Genomic DNA, 27,048 nt, shown 5'->3' with positions numbered 1-27,048 from the left:
TCAGCATGGAGATGGAGAGCAGGAACTGGCCTGCCTTGGCAGTGTGGTATACAGTGCATCAGGAGCAGTGCAGCAGTATGCAGGAAGGTTGTTGCATTGACCTTGAACTCTCTTGCGAACTGAGGACCTTGTGCATGCCATTTTTGAGTGATTAGGTTTTAGACGGAGGTAATTTCACACTGGCATGATGCAAGATTGGAAGGCTTGTTTTAATGAGTGTTCATGAGATGCAAATGGCATTCACACCACCAGCCAGTGGGAAGACTGATCAGCCATTTACCCATCAATGGGAGAATTGCAACGTGATTGTGCGCCGGCAACTTTCCAACGTTTTGGCTCCCACTAGATTCTCTGCTCCCGCCCACCACCAAACACATTGCGAACAGGATGGGAGAATTCCCCCATCAGGTTTTTTTAAATATGCAAATCTGCAGGCAAATTTGCCACAGGCACAGTACCGGTTATGGCTGCTAAATCTCGCGAGAGGGCCATAATGGGATTTGCAGATTTAGCACTGCCAGCTTGGCACTGCCGGAATGGGCTCTCTGGGTAACCCCTTTGAGGGATTCCCCTGATAGATGTGGATGGGGGGGGCCATGGTTTATAAAGGCGGGTTTGTGCCTGCATTGAGGTGGGAGGTTGGAGACTGTGAATGGTGGTGAGCTTGAAGACTGTGAGAGGGACGTGACTGTGTCCCAATGCCGGCAGAATGTTGGGGGGCGGGGGGAGGTGGTCGTGTCACCCAGGTGCCTATGTAGTGTGGAGGGAGTGCTTCGATCATTGAGTGTTGAGGGTGAGGCTGCTCCTCTGCATTCGAGGGTTGGGGGTGTTCCCCTTCTCCACTAGGGGTCTTGATGTCTGGGGGGAGGGGGAGAGGGGAGGAGGAGGGGGGGGGGGAGGACTGCCTTTACCTCTACGTGATTGGGACACCTTGGGAGCCTGCCTTGCCAGCTCCATCAGGCCCTGCCCCTCTAGAATGATGGCGCAAACCACACATCAAAATTTGATGAGAAAACCTGATTGAGTTTCTGGCGAGAAACATGTCGATTTTCAGTCAGAACCTGGCAACTTGCCATTTTTTGCAAAATTCCACCCATTATCTGTGATGGACTCTAGATGAGATTCACGCAAAGAGAAAAGAGGAAAGTTCGACTTTAACACCAGTGAACTGAAACAATGCCGACAGTTCTGAACTGCCAAGCACAAATACTTTTCAATATAAAACTTTTGTTTGGGAGCTTTTAATGTTTGCTAAAATTACATTAAAAAAATAATTTGTCCAGAGAATATTAGTTAAAATCGGTATGAACTGCAACACACTTATTTCTTGAGGGGGCTGAACAGCAACAGTCTATTCTGAGCAACATCATGGTGATGGTGTACATTCTAGCAGTGTTATCTGTGTATCTGATATGCATTGCTGGACACATAGTAGGGGCATTGTCAAGATTTGAAACTCTATAAATGGATATTTCTGTTGTGTTTTAGCTTGTTTTTGTACAGCTGATTTACTCCCACTGTTACTTCACAGAGCAGATTTGGATATATACAATCCTTCAGCTTGCTCCTTTACTTTCCATTAAATCATCCATTGTAATTAAACATGAACTGCAAAACTATCTGACATGAACAATCCATTTTGTGTTGTATGCGCATGTGTGAAATCAAAGTTTCATGTTGGAAATGCTGACTAGATAGATGACTGACATGGAATGTGTGCGATGGACTAAGTATTGAATTTTTGACTGGTTTATTGACATTGCAGCCACTTGTTACTTTTGTTTCGACTGATATCTGCTTAGCACTTTTTTTAAATTTTCCATTTGCTTCTTGCCGACTGCACCTTCCTAGAAGTGCTCAGAATTTGTAGTTTCTGTTGTGCATGCCTTTCATAAGGATTGGAATCCCTTGGATTTGTTTTCTGTCCTAATTTCTGTTACTTTCTCTCTATCTCTTTCTTTCCCCTTCACTCACAGGAGCACTACTTCACTCTGTGGCAGAGCTCCTTGATGATGGCTAACATTTCAGATGTTAACTGAAGGAGACTGTACCTCATCCAAAATTTAGAGAAAGATTCTGGGTAGAAGTTTACATGCCCCACCGCTAGGCGGAGTTGTCGGCGGTGGGGGGGAGGAGGTTGGCAATTATCCTACTGTTAGTGGGGGTGGTTCTGAGCTGGTAAACTGGCATAGCAGCTGGCAGCAATAATTTTGCACCCACTGCCTCCATGCGTGCCCCCAAATGGTACAGTACAGTAGCATTTGAGGGGTTGAAGCAGGTAATGGCATAGCAGAGCAAGATATTGTTAGTGTACCTATGAAATATCCAGAAGGAGTCTGACAACACCAGGTTAAAGTCCAACAGGTTTATTTGGTAGCAAACGCCACTAGCTTTCGGAGCGCTGATCCTTCGTCAGGTGAGTGAGTCCGCGCGCCGGCATCTCCACATCATAAATATCCAGAAGTCCAGTCAAACTTAGAATGGTGCAATTCGTCTGTCCTGGAATTCCTGGGCCTGCTTAAAATTGAGGCAACAATCGAGTGTCCTCTAACATCAGCCACAATTATAACTCGCAGCTGTCACGAGACAGGGAGCTCATAAATACTGAAAGTCTGAATCTGTCAGCATCAATTGGATTCCGACTAGGTTTAAATGTACAATCGCGTGCTTTCCACCCAGTGTCAGCCCGATTTCATTTGAGAGTAGACCCAGAAGAGGACCAATAAGATGTTTTAAGTTTCCTGAACCAGCTGGCCCCGTAAGAAAACTTTGAACCCTTTCTGCCTTAGCCTTTCCCCAACCTTTGCCTTTTCAGCTCCACAGGTAGCTACAAGAGTTTGTTTAGTTATTAGTGTTACAAGTAGGCTTACATTAACATTGCAATGAAGTTACTGTGAAAATCCCCTAATAGCCACACTCCGGCGCCTGTTCGGGTATACTGAGGGAGAATTTAGCATGGCCAATGCACCTAACCAGCACATCTTTCAGACTGTGGACGAAACTGGAGCAGCTGGAGGAAACCCACGCAGACATGGGGAGGACGTGCAAACTCCACACAGACAATGACCCAAGCTGGGCATGGAACCCAGGTTCCAGGCGCTGTGAGGCAGCAGTGCTAACCATTGTGCCACCATGCCGCCCACGATGGCACAGTGACATCTTATACTTGACATGTTATAGTGAAATTGTTTCGCATTTAAAAAAAAATGTCTCCTGACTAAGACCAGCACTGTAATTTATATATTTTTGAATCTTATTTTAGAATCTGTCACATTAAAAACAGAGAAGTTTCCACAATGCAAGTTCTTAAACATACTGTGCTAATTGTGCATAAATGATGGCTTGCTGGCATCAAACTTTAATCTCCATGGTATCAAACTCAAATTTTCATAGCATCACTAAGATAAAGAAAGACTTAAAGAAGAAAGATGCCATTTATCCTTCCTGGTTTTCTCCTGATTTCCATTTATCATACACATTTTTACATTGGGCCTAAAATTCTCATGAAGTGTAAGAATAAGCTCCTCTTTGCAAGATTGGGATAAATTTTGGTTTAATCCAGGCAATTCCAGGCCAATATATAGAACTTCAACTTTGATGTTTTTTTCTTTCTATCTCTACGAATTGCTAATCATTCCTATAATTTCTCCAAAATTCCCCAAACGTTACTGGAATCTTTTATCTCAGCTATTGAGGCACAAGCTGAGGGTTAAAAAAGATAGTGTTTTTATTATGGTCATAAATCAGTTTAATAGATTAATGATATTCCTTATTTAGTGCAGCCTCCAGCACTTTTATTGTCACACTCTATCTCCATATTATATTGGCCAGTGTTGCAATGCATCTTGAGTTACTTTACATTTATTAATGAGATGCTATGATTCCAGTAAAGATGCAACAATTAGCTTCCACACTTTGCCAACTATTGCATACTGATGTTACACAGCTGAACTTCATGTTGTTTTCACGAGTTACCACACCTAGGACTCTTTGGACACAATTTTCCGACTGTCACGCCAGCGGGATTTTCCCATCCCGTTGCAGTGAACAGAGATTTGGCTAGCCACCAAATTCTCCATCATCGCTGCAGTGGGAACATGGTGCCAACGGGCGGTAAGATTGCGCATGGATATAGGATGCATGTTAAGAGAAAGATCCATTGGGTTAAAACTATTAGTGGGAAGTGATGGCAAATACAATAATGGTTTGTTTGGAGGTCCATGTTGAAATTTAAGGTCAGAAATTTGTTTGACTCCCAATTTTCATTTTATTTTTAGCCAGGAGCGGCAGATTTTCCAACTTCAGCAAAAAATACAAGAAAATGAACTCCGAGCACAAAAAGCACTTTTTGAACGGTGTGATCCTGCATTCATGATAAAAACACAGGTAACTCTATGACATTAATATGCTACACAGGGCTGAACACCTGTTGCTCATCTGGTGCCTGTCGCTGGCTAGGCCAGCATTTGTTGCCCACCCCTAGTTGCTCTTGGGGGGCATTTAATAGTCAACCACATTGCTGTGGATCTGGAGTCACATATAGGTCAGACCAAATAAGAATAGCTGATTTCCTTCCCGAAGGGACATTAGTGAACCAAATGGGTTTGTACGACCAATTGACAATGGTTTCATGGCCATCATTAGACTTTTAATTCCAGATCTTTATTCAATTAAAATTTCAACATCTGCCATGGTGTTATTCAAACCTGCGTTCCCAGAACATTATCCTGGATCTCTGGAATTCTAGTTCAGTAACAGTATCAGTACACCACTGCCTCCCCAGGAGAATATTTAGACCAGGACTTGGCTATGACATGGTTTGATCTCATGTTTAGGATTCTTCTTGTTGTGGAAGTTGTTGAACCTCTCTACCTGTCCTCTATGAACAATGTATTTGTCTGGGATCGGACAGAGGCTTCTGCCAACAGGTAATTCATGTCCCTGGTTCTGGCTAATGCTGGTGAGACCAGGTGGGCTCGGTTGACGATTTTTGTCCCTGAGTTCCAACTGTGGACCAGACTCGAGATGCAAACTGGACCTTGGGAAACCTCATGTTAATCCAGTAATAATGTACAAAAGTCATATTCAGTGAAGGCATTCATCACCACATTTGCCGACAGTACCAGGGAATTATTTACTGTGAAAATGAATTGTTTTCAACATTGTCACTTCATTTATTATAACCAAATGTGGTGTCAGCTTTTGCTCTACAGGAGTATACTTTCCTCTGAGGCAGAAATTAATGTCCAAGCCCCAGTCCAGAGACTTGAACGCACAACCTAGAAAATCAGCATGTGGCATCACAGTGGCATAGTGGCTAGCACTGCTGCCTCACAGTGCCTGGGTTCAATTCCCAGCTTGGGTCACTGTCTGTGTGGAGTTTGCACGTTCTCCCAGTGTCTGCATGGGGTTCCTCTGGGTGCTCCGGTTTCCTCCCACAGTCTAAAGATGTGCGGGTTAGGTGGATTGGCCATGCTAAATTGACCCTAGTGTCAGGGGATTGGCGGGGTAAATGGGTGGGGTTATGGGGATAGGGCCTGGGATTGTGGTCAGTGCAGACTCGATGGGCCGAATGGCCTCATTCTGCACTGTAGGGATTCTATGATTCTATGAAAACCACTTCTTTGGAGCACTGGGGGAGGAGGTGCCAAATTTTCAGTGAGTTGTTAAACTGATCAGGACTTGTCTGCCCTCTAGGGTGGACTTAAAAGATCACAATACCACTCTCCAGAGAAAATCAGGGCAGTTCATCTGTTACTCCTAATCAACACTTATCCATGAACTAAATGATGAATTAAGCAGAAGTTACTTCTTCATTGCTGTTTGTGAGACCTTGCTGTGCACTAAGTTGCAGTCACGCTTCCTGATATTATATACAATGACTACATTTGGAAAACACTTTTGTGGACATGAAGTTTTCTGGGCCATCCTGGGGTCAGGAACATCAATACATAAATGGATGTTATTTGTTTCTTTTTTATTTACCCTCAAATTGTCAATTTGGTTTAGCTGGTCACATTGCCTCAATGTTCACATGGTTATAGGTTTTAAGCACCTTAATCTCAGCTGACAGTAGCTTTAAAACTTTAGACCATGATTGACGGAATGCTATATTCCTAGAGGTGTCTTTTACAAATTAGATTTGCACTAATCTTGGTATCCCTCCTCTTCACTGCCTCCAATGCTTATATATCTATGTAAGCCATATGACAACCATACTCCGGGTGTGCCCATTCCAATGTTTTGTTTAGACTCATCTACTACCTGGGATTTGTGCTCCTCTATTGCCTAAGAGCGAGTTAGCTTTCCTGACAAGCTGCTATACATTGCATCAATGATTTCAGTCAGGAGTCCATCACTCCCTGCAATCCTTCTGCAGCATTGTGTTGTGTTGCTTAGACACTTTTTGATTTGATTTGATTTGATTTATTATTGTCACATGTATTAACATACAGTGAAAAGTATTGCTTCTTGCGCACTATACAGACAAAACATACCATTCATAGAGAAGGAAAGAAGAGAGTGCAGAATGTAGTGTTACAGTCATAGCTAGGGTGTAGAGAAAGATCAACTTAATGCAAGGTAAGTCCATTCAAAAGTCACACAGCAGCAGGGAAGAAGCTGTTCTTGAGTCGGTTGGTGCGTGACCTCAGATTTTTGTATCTTCTTCCCAACGGAAGAAGGTGGAAGAGAGAACGTCCAGTGTGCGTGGGTCCTTAATTATGTGGCTGCTTTGCCGACAGAGTCAATGGATGGGAGGCTGGTTTGTGTGATGGATTGGGCTACATTCACGACGTTTCGTAGTTTCTTGCGGCCTTGGGCAGAGCAGGAGCCATACCAAGTTGCGATACAACCAGAAAGAATGCTTTCTATGGTGTATCTGTAAAAGTTGGTGAGAGTCATAGCTGACATGCTAAATTTCCTTAGTCTTCTGAGAAAGTAGAGGTGTTGGTGGGCTTTCTTAAATATAGTGTTGGCATGGGGTGCCAGGACAGGTTGTTGGTGATCTGGACACCTAAAAGCTTGAAGCTCTCGACCCTTTCTACTTCGTCCCTATTGATGTAGCCAGGGCCATGTTCTCCTTTACGCTTCCTGAAGTCATTGACAATCTCCTTCGTTTTGTTGACATTGAGGGAGAGATTATTGTTGCCGCACCAGTTCACCAGATTCTCTATCTCATTCCTGTACTCTGCCTTGTCATTGTTTGAGATCCGACCCACTACGGTGGTGTCATCAGCAAACGTGAAAATCAAATTGGAGGGGAATTTGGCCACACAGTCATAGGTGTATAAGAGTATAGTAGGGGGTGAGAACACAGCCTTGTGGGGCACCGGTGTTGAGGATGATCGTGGAGGAGGTGTTGTTGCCTATCCTTAGTGACTGTGGTCTGTGAGTTAGGAAGTTCAGGATCCAGTTGCAGAGGGAGGTGCCGAGGCCCAGGCCACGGAGTTTGGAAATGAGTTTCGTGGGAATAATGGTGTTGAAGGCTGAGCTGTAGTCAATAAATAGGAGTCAGACATTGGCGTCATTGTTATCTAGATGTTCCAGGGTTGAGTGCAGGGCCAGGGAAATGGCATCTGCTGTGGACCTGTTGCGGCAGTAGGCAAACTGTAGTGGAGGCTGGAATTGATTTGTGCCATGACTAGCCTTTCGAAGCACTTCATAATTTTACTTCAACATTTAGTTTATTTTCCCAATGTTATTTATGTTATTTTCCCAATTTTCCATAATAATTGCCATTGGTTACTTATCATCCTGTCATGCAAACACAACTTACCCATATTACTTTCTTCTGTTATTTTGTTATACATTGTTTGGAACTCTGTCACAATTTTGTGTATTCTGCAAATTTAGACAATTTTGTATCTGTTTTTGTATCTGTTTGCCTCTGGACCCTATGCAGTCTCATGGCGCCAGGTCAAACAAAAAAAATCTCTTGCTGGTTACCGCATACAACCCCTCTTCAACTGATGAATCAGAATTCCTCCATGATTAGCATCATTTGGAGTAAGCACTGAGGGTGACAAGGGTTGGGACTTTTCTCTTTTGGTTTCAGACTCCAGCATCCACAGTAATTTGCTTTTATCCAGGGTTGGGAACTTCAATGTCCATCATCAAGTGTGGCTCAGTAGTAACACCAGACTGAGCTGGTCGGGTCCTAAAGGACACAGCTGCTAGACTGGGTCTGCGGCAGGTGGTGAGGGAACCAAGAGGGAAAAGCATACTTGACCTCATCCTCACCAACCTGCCTGCTGCAGATTCACCTGTCCATGACAGGATAGGTAGGAGTGACCACTCCTCAGTCCTTGTGAAGCAAAGTCCTGTCTTCACATTAGGGATACTCTCCAATGTGTTGTGTGGCACTGCCACCATGCCAAATGGAATAGATTTCAAACAGATCTAGCAACTCAAACTGGCCGTCCATGAGGCGCTGTGGGCCATCAGCAGCAGCAGAGTTGTACTCAAACACAATCTGTAGCCTTATGGCCTGTCATATCACCTACTGTCCCATTACTATCAAGCTAGGTGATCAATCCTAGAAATCATAGAAACCCTACAGCACAGAAAGAAGCCATTCGGCCCATCGCGTCTGCACCGACCACAATCCCACCCAGGCCCTACCACCATATCCCTACAGATTTACCCACTAATCCCTCTAACCTACGCATCTCAGGACACTAAGGGCAATTTTTAGCATGGCCAATCAACCTAACTTGCACATCTTTGGACTGTGGGAGGAAACCGGAGCACCCGGAGGAAACCCACGCAGACATGAGGAGAATGTGCAAACTCCACACAGACAGTGACCCAAGCCAGGAATCGAACCCAGGTCCCTGGAGCTGTGAAGCAGCAGTGCTAACCACTGTGCTACCGTGCCGCCCTGGTTCAATGAAAAGTGCCAGGAGCAGCACTAGGCATTCCTAAAGATGTGATATCAACCTGGTGAAGCTACAACACAAGACTAGTTGAATGCCAAACAGCATAAGCAGCAAGTAACAGACAGAGCTAAGTGATTCCACAACCAACGGATCAGATCAATGCTCTGTGGTCCTGCCTCATCCAGTGGTGAAGGTGGTACATAATTTTAAAAGCACACTGGAGAAGGAGGCTCCTCAAATATTCCCATCCTCAATGATGGGAAAGTTCAGTACATCAAAAGATGGGGCTGAAGCTTTTACAACAACTTCAGCCAGAAGTGCCAAATGGATGATCCATCTCGGCCTTCTCCGGAGGTCCTTAGCATCACAGATGTCAATCTTCAGCTAATTCGATTCACTCCATGTGATATCAGAAAGTGGCTGAAGGTGCTAATTAATTTAAAGGCTATGGATTCTGACAATATTCTGGCGATCATCCTGAAGACCAGTGCTCCAGAACTCACTGCACCCTGAGCCATGCTGTTCCTGTACAGCTGCAACGCTGGCATTTACCTGTCAATGTGGAAAATTGCCCAGGTATGTCCTGTACACAAGAAACAGGACAAATCCAGCCTAGCCAATTACCACCCCTTCAGTCTACTCACGATCATCTGCAAAGTATGGAAATGCATTTGACAGAGCTATCAAGCGACAGTTCCTTAGCAATAACCTACTCACAGAGACTCGGTTTGGATTCCCCCATGCTCACTCAGTTCCTGACCTCATTATGGACTTTGTTCAAACATGGACAAATGAACTGAACCCCAGAGATGCGGTGAGACATCAAGGCAAAATTTGACTGTCTGACATTATTGAGCCCTAGCAAAACTGGAGTCAATGGGAATCAGGGGGAAAACTCCCTAAGAATTGGATTCATTCCTAGTACAAAGGAAGGTGGTTGTGGGGATTGGAGGTCAATCATCTCAGTTCCAGGACATCACTGCAGGAGTAAAAATAACTTAGCCAGTGATGCCCATATCCAATGAACAATTTAAAAAAAAATTAACACCCCTTTGAACATTAAATTGCTTTGGGGCAACATTCCCGTTCATTTCTCTGGAAGCCCCACCATCAGAAAAACCTTGCCCATTAACTTTGTTTATCTTTTCATGGATGCCGCCAGATTTGCTGAGTATTTCCAGAATTTACTGCTTTTTTCTGGCATTGAGCTATTAAACTGAATGGCTGAATGGACTGAATACTAACAAATTCTACCTAATTCGAGGTGATATCTAAGCAGGATCCTTGACTGTCAAAGGTGAGCCTTGACCACTGATAGCTCACATCAGCCAGAATTTTCCTATCAAAGAAAAGGTCTTGCCTTCAGTGTTCACATAAAATTACCTCCTGTTGAGACTGTTCTTTTTTTCGCATTGTGGTTTAACGTGGCCTAACTCTACTTTCTGACATTACATGATGGGATGCAATGAACAGAGTCAAGATTACCAGAATTCAGATTCCTTTTTAAAAATGGGTATCTTTTTCCTTCTTTCAGGGGCATGAATCTCTCTGTGAGAATATGAGACATGCACACCTTACCGAAACATCCAAAGTGGTTAACTGTGGAAAGACAGACCTGGAGCAAAAATTGTCTGCTGCTGAACTTGAGATTGTACATCTCAATGAGTGCCTCAGGAAAAACACGCAAAAATACATGGAAGAAGGAAAGAAAATGGAGGAGAAGGTAAAACCCTGTAACTACCACTGATTTGTAGAATTAATACTGAAACCATCAATACATAAAGTGCAACCAAGCCTTGATATTGTCATGAAAAGATGTGAAATTGAATTTCATTTAACAAGATCTTAGGAAATGTATTTCCAAAATCAAAATGTATTCTATAGGGCTCTTTACATTCATATATGTTATCGGAAATTATTAGGGATAATCTAGAATTCAAATCATTTTGATAGCAGCTTGGGGATGTCCAAGTAGAGCAGTAGAAAATACATTTCTGCAATTCTGTTCTTCATCGGAGTTCCACCCATCTGAAGTGCAATCTTGAATTTAGCCAAGGAGCTCAAATGGCTTCACAAGTTTTCTTCACCCTCCTACTTGCTGGCCCCCTGACTCAGAAAAGCTGGGGTGGAAAGAGCAGAGTGCCTGTATGAACAGGCAAAGGAGAGAGAGGACAACAGAGCCAGCAGGAACTGAGGGAAGAGGAAGAAGAGTGCCAGTGTTAACTGGAGAATGAGAAAGGGACGGTAGAATGCTAATGTGATTTGGCAATGGAGACAAATAACATAAATGCAAGTGGGGAAGAGAAGACCCTGGCCCAGTTATATCATGTATTTCTACAGGAGGCTCCTGCTTTCTCAATGTAACTTGGCTCAAAGTGCAGATGTGCATAAAAATTTCCGCTGCACCAAAGTTACAGTGGCAGAGCTGGAAGTAACTCCAAGGAAAGACCATTGTCTCTATGCCTTGGTGATACTTTAAAAGCAATTTAGCAATTCCATTTACGAGCGGAGATTACCAATATATACTTGTAATAACTTACAATTACCCATCCCTAATTTCCCATGAGAAGATGGCCATCGTGAACAGTGGCATGAGGTAAAACCTCATGACTCCACATGACACAAGTCAGGAGTGTGGAGCTTGACACCATCCAGAACCAAGCAGCCCACTTGATTGGCACTCTATCCAACACCTTAGAGCTTTACTGCCTCTACATTAGCTGCAGTATGTAAGATCTATAAGATAAACTACTGTACTTATGATGTCCTGTTTGACAGCATTTACCAATGCCATGACTTCTATCACTTAGAAGGTGAAAGGCAGCAAGCACATAGGAGCACTGCTGTCTCTAAGTTCCCCTCCAAGTCAAAATCTATCCTAACTGAGAAATATATTCTCATTTCTTTATTGTTGCTGGGTCAAACCCTTGGAACTCCCTTCCTTACAACACTGTAGGTGTGCCTTCACCTTGGACAGCAATGCTTCAAGAAGGCAGTTCACTGCCACCTTCTCAAGAGTGATTAGGGATGAGGAATAAATACTGGCCTCACCAATTCCATTCACACATCCTGTCAAGAAATGTTAAAAATGCTAATTTTTCATGTTTGCATTTTAAGGATTGAGAAAGAACGCTTATGTAATCATCAACTATTTTTCAGTGCTTAAAAACCCCATTGCTATTTCATAGAACTGACAGTGCAGAATGAGGCCATTTGGCCCATCGAGCCTGCACTGACAACAATCCCACCCAGGTCCTATCCCCATAACCCCACATATTTACCCTCCTAGTCCCCCTTACACTAAGGGACAATATATCATGGCCAACCAACCTAACCCGCACATCTTTGGAGTGATGAGTGTGCACGAAACTTTGACATTCCCAACTGCACATTAAAAATGAATCGGCAAGAAAATTCAGTGCCCTGTTTGACTCAGAGTAGATACTCTAAATCCTGTTGTAACATGAGAAAGCGATGCATCAATTTCTCAAATGCTTGCATTTCTTTTAGAAGTGCATTGATCAAGGAAGAGAGTACACAAAAAAGTGATCAGCTAAATATACAGAAGCATAAACAAGCGTCACGGAGCCAGCGGGATCACAGCCCGTTCAAGCTCCTAAATGCTTTTAAAGTACTTAATACCCCATTATATTTCCATGAATCTCCAGGAAAGCTAAATTGAAATGCAGTTGAAGAAACCAGCCAGGCATTTAAATTTATGGGATATCCATCAGCCACTTCTAAGATGCGAACTGGTGACACAGATTAATGTTCTGATCATTACTGTTCATTTATTAGCTTTCCCTGCTCCTTCTCAGCCATGCAGATCATTGATTAGCATTCTGGAGGAGCATTATTACTAAGCTATGCCATGTTACTGAAAGGTCTGACTTCTCATGAATAATTCCCTGCTATGCTTCAGGTGAAAGCACGTGAGAAGTATATCAGCAGCCTGAAAAAGAAGCTGCAGAAAGAATCTGAGCAAAGTCACGATCGGCAACAAAGAATAGAAACTCTGGAGACGTATCTCGCTGACCTACCCACCTTGGATGATTTTCAGAGCCAGAATCAGCAGGTAAAAGAACTCAAGGGTCATCAATGGGATAGATTCAGAATTTGAATAAGTATTTTGTAAATGCAAATAACCATTCACACTATTTTTAGCAACTGTGGTTTTGTAGACCTCTTCCCAGATATCAGCGTGACAACCCAGGAAGATAGCATAGTGGCCAAAACTCTGATTCACATCGGGTACAGATTGGATCGTTATCTTCTGAGTCCCTTTTTACCAGTGAGAATAAGCCAATTTACATTAAAATTACCACATTTAAATCTGGGGCGGCACAGTGGCCCAGTGGTTAGCACTGCTGTCTCACAGCGCCAGGGGACCCGGATTCGATTCCAGCCTCGGGTGGCTGTCTGTGTGTAGTTTGCACGTTCTCCCTGTGTCTGCATGGGTGTCTTCGGGTGCTCCAGTTTTCCCCCACACTCCAAAGATGTGTGGGTTAAGTTGATTGGCCATGCTAAATTCCCCCTTGGTGTTCCAAGATGTGTAGGGTAGTGGAGATTAGCAGGGTAATTACATGGTCTTATGGGGATAGGGGCTGGGTGGGATTGTTGTTGGTGCAGGCTCGATGGGCTGATTGGCCGCCTTCTGCACTGTAGGGATTCTATGTACTTACCAAGTTCGGCACAGCTGCTTCCGTCCTCATGGATGCTTCCCCCCTTGCCGGCAAGACGTCATGCCGGCAAGAATCACTACTACTCTGCAGTAGTGGAGGCCAGACGCCATGGCCACGGCCGGGGGGAATCGGAGCCATTGAAGCTCCAGGTGGTCAGGGGCATGGCCGGGCAGTACCCATCAGGCAGTGCCACCCTGGTAATGCCAACCTGGCTCCCTATCAGTGCCCACCTGGCACCTTGTTGGGGCACTGCCAAGGGGGTGGGGCTTAAATAGGAGTGGGGCCTGAGTGGTGGTGCTATAACAGGGAGGTATGCACAATAATAGGGGGCTTATGCAGGTGGGGGATGCTCTGCAAGGGGGTGGTCGGCAAGGGCGCACACTGGGATGTGTGCAGGGGTGGTTCTCAGGTGGAGTCCTGATGCAGGGAGGCACTTGTCGGGGTCTGTCAGGATACTCATCAGTAGGGTCCTTATGTCCCAATGCTGGCGACCCGTGTTGTTGTGGGCGATGACAATGCCGTCGATGATGGGTAGGGAGGGAATAATGTCCTTAAGCATTGGAAGGTGGGGGGGGGGGGGGGGGGGGGGAGGTGGGGGTGGAGGGGGGGGGAGGAGGTCTCCCGGTTCAATGTGATATCAGGGCACCGTGCGCAATGGTATCTAAGTGCTCTGCAGCCGCCTTCACCAACATATGTAGGCTCCCACCACCCCGCTCCTGCCCCCCCCTCCCCCCCGCCCCCCGTCCCTCCCCAACCTCCCCACTGCTGCAAAGCTCCCAGCTGTCAAAAAACTTGACAGAATGCTGGAAGATTGCAGCGCTGAACTCACCCAAAAGACCAACATGGCACACTCTTGGTTTCATGCTCTTATGACACTTGAATTTTTTAAAGAAAATTCCACCCCATGTGTTATTTTCAGAAACTAAATACTGTGGAGGCTGGAAATATGAAATTGAAGCAGCAAAGACTGGAAGCACTCAGGAGAGACCGTAAGAGCATAAGAAATAAGAGCAGGAGATAGGATAGGATGAATGACTATCAGAGGATTTGAGTATCGTGATAGGGATGTTTTGCTGCAATTTTATAGGGCGTTGGTGAGGCCACATTTGGAGTAATGTGTGCAGTTCTGGTGTCCTTATCTGAGGAAGGATGTCGCTGCTATAGAGGGAGTACAGGGAAGATTTACCAGGCCGATTCGTGGGATGGCAGGTCTGTCATATGAGGAGAGACTAAGTCGGTTAGGATTATATTCACTGGAGTTTAGAAGAGTGAGAGGAGATCTCATAGAAACTTATAAAATTCTAACAGGGTTAGACAGGGTAGATTCAGAAAGAATGTTCCCAATGATGGGGGAGTCCAGAATTAGGGGTCATAGTTTGAGGATAAGGTGTAAATCTTTTAGAACTGAGGTGAGGAGAAATTTCTTCACCCAGAGGATGGTGAATGTGTGGAATTCACTACCACAGAATGTAGTTGAGGCCAAAACATTGTCTGATTTCAAGAAGAAATTAGATATAGCTCTTGGAACGAAAGGGATCAAGGGATATGAGGGGAAGGGGGATCAGAATATCGAATTCGATGATCAGCCATGATTAAAATGAATGGCGGAGCAGGCTCGAAGGGCCGAATGGCCTACTCCTGCTTTTGGTTTCTATGTTTCAATCATGCCTGTGCCTCCTTTCGATAAATTCATGGCTGATCTCATTGTAGCCTTAATTACATTTTCCTACCTCCCACCACATAACCCTTGACTCCCTTGCAGATGAAAGATCTTTCTTAAATATATTCAATGATCCAATGAGCAGTGGCCTATACTGCTTATTGAGGAAGAGAATTCCAAAGGCTAATGAACCTCCAAGAAGAGAAATTCCTCCTCTTCTTTATCTTTAGTTCTTATTCCTTATTTAATCCTTACTTTGAAACAGAGCCCCTTGGTTCTGGAATCCCCCTCAAGGGGAAACATCCTCTCAGTAGGACAGTACATACCCAGGAATGGTGATGGTGGTGTCCATGACATTGTCTATGAGATATGATTCAGTGAATATGACTACATCAGGCTGTTGCTTGACGAGTCTGTGGGACACCCTCCCAACTTTGGCACCAGTTCCCAGATGTTAATGAGGGTCAACTGAGCATTGCCATTTCTAGTACCTAAGCCAATGCCAAGTGTTGTTTTTTATTTGACATTTCTGCAACGGTTTGATAAATCTGAATGGCTTTCTAGGCCATTTCAGAAGACAGCTAATTAAGAATCACTGCTGTGGACCAAACCGGCAGATTTTCTTCCTGAACTAGCTGGGTTTTAATAACAATTTTATGATCATCATTACAGGAACCAGCTTTTCATTCCAGATTTATTTATTAAACAAATTTACATCCCATCTGCTGCTATATGGTGGGATTTGAACTCACGACACTGCAGCATGAGTCTGGGCTTCTGGATTGCTCGTCCAGTAACATTACCACTTCACTACTGCTCCCTTTCTGGTGATCTTTAAGCTGTTTAAGGGCAAACCTCTCGACATCCACAATGACCTCAAATCCCTTCCCAATTGTGCTTTGTAATATCACGATCAATTCTTGGTTTCACCTGCATGGGCAGTAACCAAGCCTGATTTTCAATTAAATGGAAATTTGGTGAGCTCTACAACAGGTGGGTGATCCTCTCTGACCCTTGCGTGAAAACAAGTATTTCCCCCAAGATTTCTATGATGGGCATTTCAGAATACTGAGCCAGCTTTACAAGATCCCAGGATTCAGCCAGAAATTTGGCTTCCTGGTGCCAATGAGCTATGCGGACTCCTGAGAATTCCTATAATTGAATATCGGGGACCACATGAGCAAAGTTTTAAAGTTTATTTATTAGAGTCACAGGTAGGCTTACATTAACACCGCAATGACGTTGCTGTGAAAATCCCCTAGTCGCCACACTCCAGCGCCTGTTCGGGTACACTGAGGGAGAATTTAGCATGACCAATGCACCTAACCAGCACATCTTTCGGACTTTTGGAGCACCTGGAGGAAACCCATGCAGACATGGGGAGAATGTGCACAGACAGTGACTCAAGCTGGGAATCAAACCCAGGTCCCTGGCACTGTGAGGCAGCAGTGTTAACCGCTGTTCCACTATGCCGCCCCCCTCTACCCCTATCGGCCCTCCTCCTTCCCCACATTAATCTCACCCACGTTCATCTGTCTTCTGATGACTGAATAAATGGGGGTTAATTAATTTGAAAACTAACCAAATGCTTCCAATTCTGGCAAATTTGTTTCACCACGTGAGGCCTCATATTCACCAAAGCATAAAACCAATTAAAGAAGTGCATAGCACAGGAATTATTCTTTTATTTTTAATTATTTAAAATTTAAGAATTAAGAGTAATTCAACAAGAAAGAATCGCTGTGATAGTCATTTAATGGAACTAAATGCTCTTCATAATTTTGCAACTCCTATTATTCCATTATGCCGATACTGAGATCATTCATTATTATATTTCCCTGCCCTCGGGGGAAACTGGTCTTCTGAAACTAAAGCTAATGCAAAATACATTATGTACAAATCGAGCCACGGTGATGTGAAGTAGAACCATTATTACATTTTTATTACAGATATTTATACTTCAACAACCAAGTCTTTATTCACAAATATACTGAACAGTAATGACTATCATATTTATGGATTGGGCACAAATAGGTATTAGACAATCAAAGAAAGAATATGCTGAGATTTCACTGTAATGCGTAATTCAGATGCAACAACATACAAACCATTTATTTATGTGACTTGCCATATGAGGCTGAAACAACTAAATGAGGCTTTCAGCATGGGCAGTTACCAACTGCTTTTAATTAGCTTTTCGAAGCAAATTATTCAAAGGAAACAGTTGTGGAATACTTTATTACAGTAGTTATAGACATTTACACATCTACAGCTCAAAAATATGCATAATTATGCAAATTCAGCCACAAATACAACCATCTTTGTAGACTCCCTTGGCATCCTAATTAGATCTTCTTCTTTTGCAAATGAAACTCCAGCATAATTTTATTTAAGAATAGCTGAAAGTAAGTTGGTTGGAACTGTTCTTTTTCATGGTGCTTTACTGTCCAAAGACTCTGCCTTATCTCTCAGGCAGCTATGACTATCTGTTGGCATAGCATCACATTTCTAGGCAACAAATAATTGAAGGCCAAAATTTAAAATAGCATAACTCTCAAACCTCAGAACAATCAGGAAATAGGGGGTGATTGCTATCTATCTCCAGCTTCCAAAACTGTTGGTTTTCCAATTAGGCAGAATAAAACGTTTTTATTTTACTTCGACAATGGGGCGACACGGTGGCACAGTGGTTAGCACTGCTGTCTCACAGGGCCAGGGACCCGGGTTCGATTCCTGGCTAGAACTAGTTGTCACAGTCTGAGGATACAGGGTAGACCATGTAGGACTGAGATAAGGAGAAATTATTTATCCAGCGAGTGGTGAGCCTGTGGAATATGCTACCACAGAAAGCAACTGAGGCCAAAACATATGGGGAGTTAGATACTGCACTTGGGACTAAATAGATCAAAGGGAAAGTGGGAGGAACAGGTTGCTGAGATTGCATGATCAGCCATGAACATAATAAATGTAGGCTCGAAAGGCCTACTCCTGCTCCTATCTTCTATATTTCTATGTTTCTATGAGGCAATCTGAAAGACAAATGAGAAAGGCTGGGCTTTCAGCATCAGTGGCAATATTTGGCCTTGTAGGTAAGGAGAAAGGGGGAAGGTAGCAGAGACGGTTGAATAGAAGATCTCAATGATGGTGACAAAGAAATGCATGAGCTTCTTGCACTTGCTGTTAGAGGTGATATCCCATAACATGTCTTTTTTTCAGATTGCTTCATAGAGTGTTAATTAGCTGGAGACAGAACTTACACCCCTAACTCAGGCAGAAGTCCCACCACGGAGAATTGCCAGCCAATCTGGGAAGGCCACCCGTGGATTTTTATTACAAACTCTGCCTGCAAACCCACTGGCGGGGTACCATAAAATTCTGCCCTTAGTGTCAGTAATTCATTGCTTATAATGAGAAAGCCATCACTGATTGTTAAATTTTATTGCTGCATTAACAGCTCACAATACTGGAAGAAAAAAATGAGAAATTTCAGGACACGTTCAAAGATTTGGAGAAAAAGCTGGGAGAGAATCGAATCGTCTGCCGAGAGAAGGACGTACTTCTGGAGAGCCAGAAAAAAAGGGAAAAGGTGTTAGTTGCCACTGTACAAAGGTAATATTGGTTCAGATATTAGTTTTAAATCTTTGCATGGATTAGGATGTCCGTGACATTTATTAAGAGTGAATTGCTGTCCAGTCTTTTGCAAGACAGTTTACCAGATTCACAGAACAGAGTGCAATGATAAGATTAATAACGCAGTGGTGTCATCACAACACTGCCAACATGGGGTCCAACTCTTTGTTCATTGCTTTGAGTATAACATTAGAGCAAAAACAGGAAATGGATCAAATGTTGGGTGGAGGTAGAGGGATCTGAGCCTTGCACAAAACCTCTGCCATATAGAAACATAGAAACTAGAAGCAGGAGTAGGCCATTCATCTCTTTGAGCCTGCTTCACCATTCATTATGATCATTGTTGATCATCAAATTCAATAACCTGATCCTGCCAAGCCCCCAATTCCCTTTCGCCCCAATGTCTAACATCTTGAAATCAGACAACATTTTGGCCTCAGCTACTTTCTGTGGTAGTGAATTCCATAGATTCACCACTCTCTGGGCGAAGAAATTTCTCCTCACCTCAGTCCTTCTCCTCAAACTATGAACCCTATTACTGGACTCCCCCACCATCAGGAACATTCTTTCTGAATGTACCCTGTCTAATCCTGTTAGAATGTTATAAGTTTCTATGAGATGCCCTCTCACTCTTCTAAACTCCAATGAATATCATCCTAACCAATTTAGTTTCTCCTCATATGACAGTCCTGCCATCCCAGGAATCAGCCTGGTAAACCTTTGCTGCACTTCCTCTATTGCAAGGACATCCTTCCTCAGATAAGGACACCAAAACTGCACACAATACTCCAGGTGTGGCCTCACCAACATCCTATCCAGTTGCAGTAAACCAAACCCTATCCCTATATTCAAATCCTCTCATTATGAAGGCCACCATACCATTTGTCTTCTTTACTGCCTGCTGTACCTGATGCTTACTTTCAGCGACTGATGCAGGAGGACACCAAGATCTCACTGAGTATCCACCGCTCTCAATTTACACCCATTCAAATAATAATCTGTCTTCCTATTATTGCGACCAAAGTGGATAACCTCACATTTATCCACATTTACTGCATCTGCCATGCATATGCCCACTTACGCTACCTATTTAAATCACGCTGAAGCATCCCCGCATCCTCTTCACAGCTCACCCTCCCACCCAACTTAGTATCATCTGCAAATTTAGAGATAATACACTTAGTTCCCTCTCCCAATCATTAATATATAATGTGAACAGTTTGGGTCCTAGCACAGATCCCTGCGGAACCCCACTAATCACTGACTGCCAATCGGAAAAAGACCCATTTATGCCAACTCTTTGTTTCCTGTCTGCTAATCAGCTTTCTATCCATCTCAAGACACTACCCACAATCCCATGGACTTGAACTTTACACTGTAGTCTGCTATGTGAAACCCTGTCGGAAGCCTTCTAAAAGTCTAAATCGACCACATCAACTAGTTTTTCTTGATCAGCTCTAATGAAGAATCAAGGTTGCTGAAATATAGTGGAATTCATTTGAAGCTACCTTGTATTTATCTGATGCTGTAGTGTATTTTCTTTCAAAGATTTTTTTATCTTCAGTTTTGCGCTATGGATTTTTTTTAACTAAAGCTTTTAAGCAGCCTTAAGGGAGTGATAGAGTCATCGGCTGTAATTTTCCCAAAAGATTTCTAAGTATCATAACAGCAAGGAACATGCGGTGAACTGTGCCCGTCTCTCAGACGCGCTCCACATTGCAAACGTTCTACACTTTTTTTTGGAGAGTTCGGAGCTTGGCGCTGGTACTGGGGGTGGGGGTGGTAGATTGGGGAGGGGGGGGTGCAGATGGGGGGCACCTAACACGCTGGTGAAACCGGCTTAAGACTGTTCGGCCACTATTTTGCAAGGGTGCCCTGATCTCACGGTGCACCGGGAGACCCACGCCTCACGGACATCGGGCCCAACCCCTTTCCCCCTCCCACGATTTTGCCAGCAACATGTTGTCCCCCAGTCTAACACCAGTCACCCACATTGGGGCAGTCCATCATGACTCCCGCCCCCATCATGACCACTCTTGCGATCCACTCCTGCTCAACTCCTCTGCATTGCCCCCCCCACCCCCCGCTTAGCCCCTCAGCATTGCCCCTCTCCATAGCCCCGCCCCCCCCAATCATTGCCCCCTACCAGGTCCCACCATCCTGGCACTGCCCCTGTTACGCTGGCGATGCCTGATGTCTGCTGCCGGGGTGCCTGGTGTCCGCTGCCAGGTGGACACTGCATGATGGGTGCTGTCCGGCCATGTTCCCCACCACCCGAGGGCTTTGATGGCCTCCGAGCCCCATGGCACGACCAGCTTACCAGTTCTGTGCTACTACAGACCAGTAGTGATTTGTGCCAGTGTGACGTCGCACCGGAGGGGTGCAGAGCACTCGAGCGGGAGGGAAGCATATGTGCTGAACTCCCTAATGACATTGAGATCCAGTCAATTTCATGCTGACAAGCCTCGCGCCCTTTCTGAAAATGCTAGGATCATGGAGCAGGTCAGGCTGCATCTGTGGCGAAAGGAAGCGAGCCAACATTTCAGGTTGCTGTCTTTGTGTTCAGTTTGCAGCAGAAAGTGGAAAAGTGCCTGGAAGATGGAGTTCGGCTTCCCATGCTGGACATGAAGCAACTTCAGTGTGAGAACGACTACCTCAGGGAAAAGTGTGACCATGCCAGCAAGGTTAGTTTTTGTCTTTTGATATGGCAGTATAGTGGTATATTAAGAACATAAGAACATAAGAAATAGGAGCAGGAGTAGGCCATCTAGCCCCTCGAGCCTGCCCCGCCATTCAATAAGATCATGGCTGATCTGACGTGGATCAGTACCACTTACCCGCCTGATCCCCATAACCCTTAATTCCCTTACCGATCAGGAATCCATCCATCCGCGCTTTAAACATATTCAGCGAGGTAGCCTCCACCACCTCAGTGGGCAGAGAATTCCAGAGATTCACCACCCTCTGGGAGAAGAAGTTCCTCCTCAACTCTGTCTTAAACCGACCCCCCTTTATTTTGAGGCTGTGTCCTCTAGTTGTAACTTCCTTACTAAGTGGAAAGAATCTCTCCGCCTCCACCCTATCCAGCCCCCGCATTATCTTATAAGTCTCCATAAGATCCCCCCTCATCCTTCTAAACTCCAACGAGTACGAACCCAATCTCCTCAGCCTCTCCTCATAATCCAAACCCCTCATCTCCGGTATCAACCTGGTGAACCTTCTCTGCACTCCCTCCAATGCCAATATATCCTTCCTCATATAAGGGGACCAATACTGCACACAGTATTCCAGCTGCGGCCTCACCAATGCCCTGTACAGGTTGTGCAGGTTGCACCTATCATAGAATGATACAGTTCAGAAACAAACCACTTGACCCATTAAACAAGGGACTATGTTTGGGTGGCCAGCGATCCACTAAAAGGTGACAGAAACCTTATAGAAAATGTCAAAGCAAAATCTTGATGTTGTGAATCTGAAATATATATTATATATATAACCAGTAGTGATTTGTGCCAGTGTGATGTCTCACCGGAGAGGTGGAGAGCACTCAAGCGGGAGGGAAGCATATGTGCTGAACTCCCTAATGACATTGAGATCCAGTCAATTTCATGCAAATATAATATAATATATATATATATATATATTTCAATATAGACTGAATAAAATACTGGAGGCAATCAGATGAGGCCCTGAAGTGGCCATTATTTGTCAATTTGAGGGCCTTGAACGGTTCAGTATCTGGGGAACCTTGAAGTATAGGTTTTCCAGGGATCCTGTTGCATTTAACAACAGGACTCCATTTGCATTTTTGACTGTATTTCCCGCTGCCAGGAAGTCAGCAGGAAAACAACAGGTCATAATCAGGGAGCGGTAAGGTGGAGAGAGGGAGCTCATGGTGGGCATATATATATATATTTTCTGGGGGGTGGCTCCGAGAGTTGGGGATCCCTTGTTCAAATGTACTCAGTAACTGACTGAAGGAGCTGGCATCAGGAAAGGGAACAGCTGCTGAAGGTCACACCCCGACCACCCCATGCTTTTATAGCCGAAATCCTTTCCCAATCCATCTTGTGACACTGCTCCCGCCATCACTCATGTCTATGATGATCCTCGGCTTGGACAGGTAAAAATAACGCACCATTCACCATCTCCCTGGCTAGTAATCAGTAAAGGGCTGCTGTCTCTGATTGGTCAGGGTCTCTCAGTGGGCAGGACTCTTGCCCCCCACAAGAGGTCTTCAATCCAGAGGAAAACCCACCACCCTGACTGGCACTTAATTTGGCAGGCCCTCCCCAAAGGAGGTGATGCAGGGCTCTTCAGCTGGCAGGCAAGATCCCCGTTACATCTATTAAATACCGCTCAATGTTTCTGCTAAGCTGCATTACTGCAAAGCTGTGCAGCAACCCAAAGGTTCCCGTGCAGGCCATGCAGAGTTTCCACATGGATGCGGCCACATGAAAAAATTTAAATGGCCGCACATGTAAACAAATCAGCCACGCATTACAAAAATTAATTGGAGAGTACATTGCCTGTAGCCTGTTCAAATAAAATGTGGGCACATTGGAGGCGAGCTGGGATCAGGTTTCCTGTTTTCCAATGTTATCATGTTTTTTACCTATGGTCTAAAATTTCTCCTTCTGTCTTTTCCTTTTTTGTGTCTTTCTCTTTCCCAACCATTCTATGGGCCTGATTTTACCAAAACTTTGCGCCTGTTTTCGGGCATGAAATCGCGGTAAAGTTGGGCGTCGGGCCTATGCCGCGATCTGCACCCGATTCCGAGCAGATCGCGGCTTTACCGACAAGGACCCACGCCCGAATCGGGCGGCCCGACGATTTAAATGCATTTGCATGCATTTAAATCGACTTAATGAACCACGCACCGAACCCTACCGCCAAATTCCACTTTACCGCCTTCTGGCCCGTTCCGCATCCGCACTTTTAGCGACCTGCAAAATAAAAGTACGAAGTCGTCGCTGCAGCTTCTGAAGAGCGGGGTCAGAGCCTCCAATGGCTCTCTGACCCAGGTCATCCTCTGGTTGGGGGGGGTGGGGGGGTGGCGAGGGTACACTACCAGCCACTGGTACCACTGGTACACTACCAGCCACAGCCATCTCTCCCGCTCTCTTGCCCCTGCAGGGAAGAGTAATCAGTGGCTGGTAGTGTACCAGTGATGGTGTATCCCTTTACAGGCCCAGCTTGGTCCTTCTCCAGTGTTTCCTCTTGGACTTGTACTGATCTTGTAGCCAATTTTCATGCGGATCCACTGGGGAATCGGCCGGTTCTGCTTCATCTTCTTAGCGAGAAATCGCTTCATCCTGAAGGTTTTGTGCCATGGCATGGCCGCACGTTCACTCCTCCGGCAGGAGGGATTCATTCCTCCGGTGGGGTGGAGGGATCGCCCGCAGAGTGGCGGCGGACCCCCCTGCTCCCTCCCTCCCCACCGATCGGCCGCAGACTGGCAGCAGAACCCCCCCCCCCGACCAGAGGATGATCTGGGTACCCCTGGCCCCCACCGACCAGAGGATGACCGTCAGAGAGCCGCTCTCTCCGCTTTCTGCTTTTTTTTTTCTTTCGCGCCTGGGCGCGCTGTCAGATTCTTTTCGAACTGCGCATGCGCAGTTCAGAGCTCCGATCGGTCTGCCAGCGCTAAGCCCCGCCCACAGCACGAATCGGAACGGGGCCGGCAAAATGCGTATGGGCGCGCTGGAAAGAGGATTCCAGGCGCGGATCTATTTGACGCCCAGATTCGGCACTTAGACTCAAAATGGTAAAATCAGGCCCTATATCTCCCTATCATCTTCTTCCTAATGCCTCTGTACCTATCCCTCCCTCTCTTCCTTCTGTTCCATCTTTCTTGCCTTCTTTCTGAGCCGTACGTATATTTGTCTTCTGTGTGTGTGCGCCTCTTTCACCCTCCTCTTCTCCCACCCTCTCGTATCTCTCCCACTCTCATGTTTCTCTCACCTCCAATTGTGTGTTTGGATCGTTCTATCTATCTTCACCTTCTGCATATCTGTACCAATCTGTGCCTCTTGTTTTCTCTTCTTTTCTCAAATCTTCCATTTTCTTTCTGTTTCCCTCTCTCCTTTTGTCTCTGTATCTGCTACTTTTCTTTCCTTTTCCATGTTTCCTTCCTCTCCTCATTATCCTTATTTGAGAAATTGCCTGAAGAACCTATGCTGAAGTATGCTGGTGCTAAACCAGTAGGATGTATGTTTGGCATCTGTATTGCTCCCTCCTGCAGGTCTGTGTTTATACATGTTTACTTGCTTGAAATAGTATTTTGAAGTTAAACAGCACTAACATGCTGTGACTGGTGAAAGTACCAGGCATTGTGGCAGCATAAACAATAGTCATGATGAAGTGCGTGTGAATCGCAGTTATCGGGCTAGAGCCAGTGCATTGATGCAGAGTTTCTAGTCTGGCTTTACTTCTGTTTGCAGGTCATTGATGATCAAGAACAGCAAATAGAAAAATGTAACCTGGAGAAACAGGTAAATTACTTTTCCTGCAGTGGGAAAATGTGCACTGCTGAATAATTCTCTGAAGGGGTCACAAAAGAAGTGATTTTCACTTCTTTGTCAGCGTATGACCCAATAATCTTACAGGTGTTCCATGTAAAATATATAATCGATTGTCAGGAGTGATTGGGGAATATCTGTGTAACATTAAGCTGGTAAACGACAGTCAGCATGGATCCCATGATGTGGAGATGCCAGCGTTGAACTGGGGTGGGCACCAGGTTAAAGTCCAAAAGGTTTATTTAGAATCACGAGCTTTTGGAGTGCTGCTCCTTCATCAGGTGAGTGGCCCCACTATAAAGATGGGGAAGTTAACTCTGGCCAGAAACCTCCGGAAGGCCCAAGGATTTTGCCGCACAAAAATATTTGAAAGGGAAGTTTTACAGATAGGAAACTCAAATCCAAACTCTTAGAAACATAGAAACATAGAAAAACTACAGCACAAACAGGCCCTTCGGCCCACAAGTTGTGCCGAACACGTCCCTACCTTCTAGACCTACCTATAACCCTCCATCCTATTAAGCTCCATGTACTCATCCAGGAGTCTCTTAAAAGACCCTATTGAGTTCGCCTCCACCACCACTGACGGCAGCCGATTCCACTCGCAACTAGTATTCCACTCTTACTAGTATTGTGAGTGTTGTGAGACTCCTTAGCATGGACAAGAAAGGAAACTCCGCCTGGCCAATTACAAGGAAACGAGCAACCACTCTTTGGATGTCCAAGGTCCCCTTGATATAATTTTCAGGTAGCCTTGTGCATTAAGCATCCAGCTTTTGTACAGAAGAATTAATTTGTTTCATCGGCAAACAAGGAACCTACTACATCTGTTATAAGACCTCAATTTTCAAGTACAAGTGAGCACTCTCTCCACTTCCCAACTCAGATCAGATAACTCAGTACAGACTAGGGAATAACCTTTATGGTCAAAAGAGCTCAGCTCAATACTGCCTGAATGAGTTGGGTGAACTTTTCATAAATTTCCATTTTGTAATCTCTGAGTAAATTACTATGCTGTGAAGCACTCTAGGGGTAACTAACACAGTAGCACGGTGGTAAGCATTGCTGTCTCACAGTGCCAGGAATCTGGGTTCAATTCCAGCTTTGGGTGACTGTGTGGAGTTTGCACATTCTCCCTGTGTCTGCATGGGTTTCCTCCAGGTGCTCCGGTTTCCTTCCACAGTCCAAAGGTGTGCTGGTTCGGTGGATTAGCCATGGCACATTGCCCCTTAGTATGTTCCAGGATGTGTAGGTTAGGGAGTAGAGTGAGGTAAATACATGGGGTTACGGGGATAGGGCCTGTTATGATGCTCTGCTGGAGATTCGGTGCAGACATGATAGGCCAAATGGCCTTTCTCTGCACTGTAGAGATTCTATGATCATGAGATTGGTGTACTTATTTGAATGTAAACATCTGTCTATTGTCATGCCTGATACAAGGAGATTAGTTGTAGCAGTGCTGTTTTTTGATGAGATGTTCACCAACTGCTGTGATATATTTTGAAGGCATTAGAGGAAAAATTGACACAAGAAAAGTCTGCTTCACAGACTTTCCGGAAGGAGCTTGGAGAGACACAGAGGAATCTGCAGCTACTGAAGGAACTCATGGAAGATGTGAGTGAACACATTGCATTATCCCTGCTGCGTGTTTGATTTGCCTAATGGTAGTGTGATTG

General features: G+C 44.8%; 1 protein-coding gene across 3 annotated transcripts in view; it reads left to right on the top strand.

The window, feature by feature from the left end:
- The window catches only part of cep85l (centrosomal protein 85L), a 257,274-nt gene that overhangs the window by 219,008 nt on the left and 11,218 nt on the right, over positions 1-27,048 (top strand). For all 3 annotated transcript variants that reach the window (XM_078212719.1, XM_078212718.1, XM_078212720.1), the window contains 7 exons: positions 4,278-4,386; positions 10,414-10,602; positions 12,802-12,954; positions 18,676-18,830; positions 21,418-21,535; positions 25,295-25,345; positions 26,879-26,986. In XM_078212719.1, coding sequence (XP_078068845.1) covers positions 4,278-4,386; positions 10,414-10,602; positions 12,802-12,954; positions 18,676-18,830; positions 21,418-21,535; positions 25,295-25,345; positions 26,879-26,986 — 883 coding nt within the window. The remainder of the gene's footprint in view (positions 1-4,277; positions 4,387-10,413; positions 10,603-12,801; positions 12,955-18,675; positions 18,831-21,417; positions 21,536-25,294; positions 25,346-26,878; positions 26,987-27,048) is intronic.

The sequence above is a fragment of the Mustelus asterias genome, chromosome 5 (assembly GCF_964213995.1).
Source record: "Mustelus asterias chromosome 5, sMusAst1.hap1.1, whole genome shotgun sequence".
NCBI classification, from domain to species: domain Eukaryota; kingdom Metazoa; phylum Chordata; class Chondrichthyes; order Carcharhiniformes; family Triakidae; genus Mustelus; species Mustelus asterias.
Note: the sequence above shows the minus strand (reverse complement) of the source record. Positions and strands in the feature narration are given on the sequence as shown.